Source organism: Temnothorax nylanderi, unplaced genomic scaffold (assembly GCF_030848795.1).
Source record: "Temnothorax nylanderi isolate EJ_2023f unplaced genomic scaffold, tnyl_v1.0 TNYL_tig0568_pilon, whole genome shotgun sequence".
NCBI lineage: Eukaryota > Metazoa > Arthropoda > Insecta > Hymenoptera > Formicidae > Temnothorax > Temnothorax nylanderi.
In genome coordinates, this window is record NW_027249630.1 from 47,016 (window position 1) to 55,000 (window position 7,985).

The following is a 7,985-nucleotide window of genomic DNA, read 5'->3' on the forward strand; positions in this document are numbered from 1 at the left end:
GATTCTGCGTTTTTTGTAAATATTGTAAATTTGTAAATAAACCTGAACATTGTCCGTCTAACGCTACTTTATTTGAATTGTCTCGTTACAATTCGCGGTTCGTGACTTCGCTCGCGTGCGCGATCCGCTTCCGAACAACCATTAATTAAACACTATTGTGAAAAACAATTGCTGCCATTAAAATTAAATGATTATTTCAAGTTTTAGCATTTAAAATCACATAATATTCTATTTAATTTATTTTATACAACATCGATAATTGGATTATGTATATATACATCAAGATTGTATAATAGCAATATCAAAAATTGATCTTTTTTATTCTGAAAGTGATGCCTTATTTCACAATGTTACGTGTTACATTAGTTACTTACAGTGTGATGATGTCATAGAAATAATCCGTATATTATTTTCGGAGAAAATCTTTTATCGCATAGTGGAAATGCTCATGTAATTTTCCTTTCTAATCATGAAAATTCCTTACCGTTCTTTTAAACTTCTAAGTTATAATCAAGTAGACGATGAGACGATCCAAAAATCATGTATGATGTGTAAATTCTAGAATCTACATTTTATCAACACTGTATACCTCTTGACAATTTTACTTCAATCCGACATCCTATAAATTTCGAAGTTTGTAGAAATTAGGCTGTTACATTACGTTGAAGTAACAACATCTCATCTCACATCGTTCATCATCTGTGCTATTTATTTTTCTTTTTTTAATCGTTCAAAAGCAATATAAAGTTTAATCATTTCCGAGACTAGATACTAAAACGAAAGTGTTCACTAGGAGTCGCGTTTGAAACTAGTTCGCAAAATACACGTACTAATACGGAATATGAAAGTAAAAGAAAATGTTTCCTCAAAGAGAAGCTATAACAAAACAGCTTTAAAAATGTAAAAAGGAAAGGATTGGAACACGGGTAAATAATCACTCGCTTATTCTTCAGTACAATTACGATGCTATTGCCGAATAGGGAATGAAAGGAATCGATATATAATCTCCCGCGGCTTGTCGAACACATAGAATAGTTGATGTAGTCCGCAATCTTCTTACTCCAAAAAATGATCGACAAGAAAGACGTTGGACGAAACCGATACGCTGTTCTTAAATTATACCTGACCATCTCAGGATTATGGCCATATCATAGTCTTCGCGACAGATATATTTGCTTCGTGCCGTTGTTTGCATTCTGTTTTATTATTGTGATACCTCAGGTATACATTAAAAAGTTTACAGGAAAAAAATTCTTTATAGTCTGTTTATTGTGCTGCAAGGATATCGATTGTATGTTTTCTTTCTTTGAACGATCAAAAATCCAACATATTGATTATTTAACATTTTAACCAACTGTACAATCAAATATACATACGCACACGCCTGTTAAATTTAACTAACTCAACAAGTGATATGTATTTCAAAAAAATATATGAAATCTTTAAATTGCGCCAATTGCAAAGAGAATGTATATATTGCTTTAAAAAATAATTGTTGTGCAAAGACTTTAAATAGTATATTGTGCACCAAGGGGAGAAAGCAGCGTTTTTCAGACGAGTGTGAAGGCGAAGGCAAGGGCGGCAAATCACACGAGTCTGAAAAAGCTTTCGACCCGAGGTGCACACGATATTTTTCACAACACTTTCACGGAAAGTTCGACTTCCATGCCTAGAGAGGGGCGAGAGTGGCCATTTCACGCCAGGGCTTACTTTCCTCCCTAGGGAAGAAAATTTATACTTTCCACCCGGCATAGTGGGCGGAAAGTGATTAGGGGAGACCGGGGCTAAGCCGACAACGGGGCAAACTTGACACTAGGCTTTTTGCCAATTTAAATCTATCGTAGAAACTTGCCTTTCCTACTGTAAATGCGTCTTTATGTGCCAGTATTATCAACGGAATTTGGTAACATTCTGAGTTATAGTGTAATTTTTAACGCGACATCCCGAGAAAAAATGATTAGATATAATCACATATGATTATATAAAATCGACATTAGATATAATTAGATATAAAAAATGGCCCGATATAATTGTATATAATTGTATATAATTATATATAACCACATATAATTATATAACCATATATGGTTATATATAATTGTATGTGGTTATATGTAATTATATACAATTATATCGGGCCATTTTTTATATCTAATTATATCTAATGTCGATTTTATATATAATCAGATGTGATTATATCTAACATAATAAATATTTTATATATATTAAAAAAGAATTTTGTTAACTTCGATTAAGGAATAAAGCATTGATAAATTTAGTGTATATTTTTTCAAAAGCTAGAATCAAAAGTGAAATGATTTACATATAACTTGGCGCTGCTTGGCGTGAGATACTGCCGTGTCTCTTGATATCATTCTTATACCATTGTTTGTCAAATTTTAAATACGAGAAATAAATCCTATCGGATGCCATCTATCGGATAATCCGAATTTAAGTTTATATATGGTTATATATATCATATATAATCTACATGGATAAATGCTTAATTCTTATATATATACTTTATATATAAATTATATGAACTTATATATAATCATGTCAAAATGTATGTGAAACTTTTTATATAATATATATATTCGATAGGATTCGTTTCTCGTATTTAAAATTTGACGGACAGTGGTATAAAAACGGTATCAAGAGACACGGCACTGTCTCATGTCAAGCAGTGCCAAGTTGTAATATATGGAATAAATTATTTTACTTTTGATTCTATAGCCTTTGAAAAAATATACATCTTAATTTATCAATGCTTTATTATCGAAGTTAACAGTTCTTTTCCAATATATATTGACTATATATGGTCATATATGATTATATATGATTATATATAATTATATATAATCATATAGAGACAAAATTCATATATAATTGCATTATATATAATCATATATATTTATATATAATTATATATAATTTTTTTTTTCCGGGCAAGTTCCATACGCACACATGACCTGCAATATTATTTTATAATACTGAATTATATAATATTATGTAACGAATTTTTGAATTTAATATCTATAATATATATAAAAACGATTCAAATAAATTTTTAAATTTAGGATTAAATATCTGCAGCATATATGATGACTTGCGAATCTATATCTATACAGATATAGTGCTATATCTGGTTGTACATAGGACAAGATTAGTCACATTAATATATCTGGCTATATATGACTTCATATATAGTTGCATATAATGCTATATCTAGTTATATGTAGGGTGCACTACTCATATATCATTATATATCATTATATCTGGCTTCACATACATTTATATACGATTAGATATGGTGCTATATCTGGTTGTATATAGCGCCAAATTAGTCACATTAATATATCTGGCTATATATGACTGCATATATAGTTGTATATAATGCTATATATCTAGTTATATGTAGGGTGCACTACTCATATATCATTTTATCTGGCTTCACATACATTTATATACGATTAGATATGGTGCTATATCTGGTTGTACATAGGACAAGATTAGTCATATTAATATATCCGGCTATATATGACTGCATATATAGTTGTATATAATACTATATCTAGTTATATGTCGGGTGCAGTACTCACATATCAACATATCTGGCTTCACATACATTTATATACGATTAGATATGGTGCTATATCTGGTTGTATATAGCGATTAGTCATATTAATATATCTGGCAATATATGACTGCATATATAGTTGTATATAATACTATATCTAATTATATGTAGAGTGCACTACTCACATATCATTATATCTGGCTTCACATAAAATTATATACATTTATATACAAGTAGATATGGTGCTATATCTGGTTGTATATGGGACCACTGATTGCACATGTGGCCATGTATAATTAGATATGACCCCATATAAAAACATATATAATTATATATAATTATATATATACCAGATATAATTATATATGATTATATCTAATCATTTTTTCCCAGGATAAGCGTTTTTGATAGTGAAAAGTAATTTTTCTGATCTCTCGAAAATGTCTACTCTTTCATCGAGCTTTACTCTTGCGAATCTACCGGTAAGTGATTTTGATGGGAAATTTGATGCTCTATATGAATCCGATAATCGTTTTTGCATATTTTCAAAATTTTCATGTTTTTGAAGTGACAAAAGTGAAAAACGACGTCCGGGGCAAAGTCAACACCACGCCGTTTCGTCGGCTCCCAGTAACTAACAATGCTTGTCATGCAGCCGTATGGCTCATGACAAATGTATGCGCACGTCCGATCGCGAGTTTACCTGCATTAATTGTTTTTCAGACATGAGTTTAGATGAAGATAATTGAAAGTTCAACAATTTTTGTTCTCATTATTTCAAATGATTGTTCTAGCTACTTTATTCCAAATTTTTGTACTTTTTAAATACACAATAAACAATGTATTTTCATTTTCAGACAGTAAAAAATAAGTTCCAGATCAAATTGTGTCGATCAGACAAAGTGTTGAGTTTGCCCCGGCGGGGTGTCGAGTTTGCCCCGGCATTTTTCAATTCGAAAATTTGTCTTCGCGTCACTTTTCCTTTCCTGGCGGCAAAACAAAGCGACGTACAGCAAAACTTCCTGAATCAATTTTGTACCTGAAGAAACACTCTTTAAATATGTACCATTGAATTTGCCTAAAAATTTTAATTAAATATTAAAAATTGCCTTTGAAAAAATAGTGTCGGCTTAGCCCCGGTCTCCCCTACTTTCCGTGGAGGTGTTGTGAAAAAAAATAAAACCCAAGTGATACGTATCTTTGTATTCCCATTCAGGGATCTTCCTATTCCAACTTTTGGCGCTGCTTTTTTACTTCTGTCGCATTCTCCCTTAAATTATATTTATTGTTTTTTTATCAAAAATTTTAGTACTTTATTTCGAGGTCTAGCAGGGCCAAATTCTTTATAAGAAAAATTTATTTATTTTATTTTAATTAAATATTTTTATTTTGTACTGTTACCTCTTTAATTCTTTATGATTAAAATGTTTCTTTGTAATATTATAATTTTGTTAAGGAGAATTAAAGCTACTACAACTTGAGTTGGAATAGGAAGACACTTGAAAGGAATACAAGATACGTACAACTTGGGTTTTAATTTTTAAAAGCAGTTGCACAACAATTATTTTTCAAAGCAATATGAACATTTTCTTTGCAATTGGCACAATTTAAAGATTTCATATATTTTTTTGAAATAGGGGAGACCGGGGCGGAGTCGTCACCGAAGCGGAGTCGTCACTACAATTATCTCGAAATCTGTATGTTGTGTGAACTCGCCATTAATATTCTAAACACTACTTAGGGTGCCAATGTGATCAACGGAGTTTAGTGAGATTATATGCCATGTTGTGATTTTCATAAAGGCAAACGTGTTTTCGGAGGTCAAAAGTAATATTTTTTGCACGTCGAAAATTTTAAATATTTTAAATATTATTTTCTCTCCGAATCTCGAAATAAGTGATTCTGAAGAGTAATGCATGCTGAACACGATTCCAGTTAAATTTTTTTATTTTCGTTGATTTCTAATATTTCATGAGCGATCAAACTTAAAATCTGTGTCAGGGACGAAGTCGTCACCAAGCCATATCATGGAGGCTTCGGGCGAAAATCAAAGTCAAAGAAGCAGCAGTAGTCGGATTCCGGCGAGAACTTGGATAATATGTGCTGCGTGTGCTCAGAGATGACAGAATAGAGCTGACGAGAAACAGTGCATTTCGTGCAAGCGTAGGGCACATAAGGGTGTGTGCTTTTCTTGTAATTATGTTCCGCCATCGTGTTTTTAATTAATGTTTCCATTTTTCTATTAAAAAATAATTAATAAAATGTATCCTATCATTTTTCATGATCGGAATTATAAGTTTTCATTTAAAATTCAGTCCGAGACTGGAGTGACGGCTCCGCCCCGGCAATTTTGACATTTAAATTTTTGCACCTCTGTCATTTTCACTCTATACCAGTTGAACAAAGCGACGTAGACCAAAATGTCCTTATAAATTTTGTAGCCAATAAGGATTCACTCTTTACAACGGTATACCACGTTTTACTAAAATTATTTGTTTTGTTGTTAAAAATCGGCACCGAGAAAATAGTGACGACTTCGCCCCGGTCTCCCCTACATATTACTTGAGTTGAGTTAGGTAATGCAATTTTTCACAACACCTCCACGGAAAGTTCGACTTTCCATGCCTGTATAGAGAGGGGCGACAGTGGCCAATTTCAAAATGGCAAACTTCACACTCGTCTGAAAAACGCTACTTTCTCCCCTTGGTGCACAATATACTATTGCGATATAATAATTTTATTAAAGTACAACATACATTGTACGTGTACTTGACGCCTTTTTTTACCTTTTTTGAAAAACGTAATTTTGTACTGATATCACCCATTTCGTAGTGTTAAGCAGGTATCGGCAAAACAAATTTCTATTTTTTATTTTTTAATTATTCACGAAATTAGCAATAATAACAAATTAAATTTTTATTAAATTAATAGCCCGGGAAAAAATGATTAGATATAATCATATATAATTATATCTGGTATATATATAATTATATATAATTATATATGTTTTTATATGGGGTCATATCTAATTATACATGGCCACATGTGCAATCAGTGGTCCCATATACAACCAGATATAGCACCATATCTACTTGTATATAAATGTATATAATTTTATGTGAAGCCAGATATAATGATATGTGAGTAGTGCACTCTACATATAATTAGATATAGTATTATATACAACTATATATGCAGTCATATATTGCCAGATATATTAATATGACTAATCTGGCGCTATATACAACCAGATATAGCACCATATCTAATCGTATATAAATGTATGTGAAGCCAGATATGTTGATATGTGAGTACTGCACCCGACATATAACTAGATATAGTATTATATACAACTATATATGCAGTCATATATAGCCGGATATATTAATATGACTAATCTTGTCCTATGTACAACCAGATATAGCACCATATCTAATCGTATATAAATGTATGTGAAGCCAGATAAAATGATATATGAGTAGTGCACCCTACATATAACTAGATATAGCATTATATACAACTATATATGCAGTCATATATAGCCAGATATATTAATGTGACTAATTTGGCGCTATATACAACCAGATATAGCACCATATCTAATCGTATATAAATGTATGTGAAGCCAGATATAATGATATATAATGATATATGAGTAGTGCACCCTACATATAACTAGATATAGCATTATATGCAACTATATATGAAGTCATATATAGCCAGATATATTAATGTGACTAATCTTGTCCTATGTACAACCAGATATAGCACTATATCTGTATAGATATAGATTCGCAAGTCATCATATATGCTGCAGATATTTAATCCTAAATTTAAAAATTTATTTGAATCGTTTTTATATATATTATAGATATTAAATTCAAAAATTCGTTACATAATATTATATAATTCAGTATTATAAAATAATATTGCAGGTCATGTGTGCGTATGGAACTTGCCCGGAAAAAAAAATTATATATAATTATATATAAATATATATGATTATATATAATGCAATTATATATGAATTTTGTCTCTATATGATTATATATAATTATATATAATCATATATAATCATATATGACCATATATAGTCAATATATATTGGAAAAGAACTGTTAACTTCGATAATAAAGCATTGATAAATTAAGATGTATATTTTTTCAAAGGCTATAGAATCAAAAGTAAAATAATTTATTCCATATATTACAACTTGGCACTGCTTGACATGAGACAGTGCCGTGTCTCTTGATACCGTTTTTATACCACTGTCCGTCAAATTTTAAATACGAGAAACGAATTCTATCGAATATATATATTATATAAAAAGTTTCACATACATTTTGACATGATTATATATAAGTTCATATAATTTATATATAAAGTATATATATAAGAATTAAGC

General features: G+C 30.5%; 1 protein-coding gene across 1 annotated transcript in view; it reads left to right on the forward strand.

The window, feature by feature from the left end:
* Nucleotides 1-1,068: 1,068 nt before the first annotated feature.
* Nucleotides 1,069-7,985, forward strand: part of LOC139783998 (uncharacterized) — a 14,888-nt gene continuing 7,971 nt past the window's right edge. The window contains exon 1 of the mRNA XM_071723174.1: nt 1,069-1,221. Coding sequence (XP_071579275.1) covers nt 1,069-1,221 — 153 coding nt within the window. The remainder of the gene's footprint in view (nt 1,222-7,985) is intronic.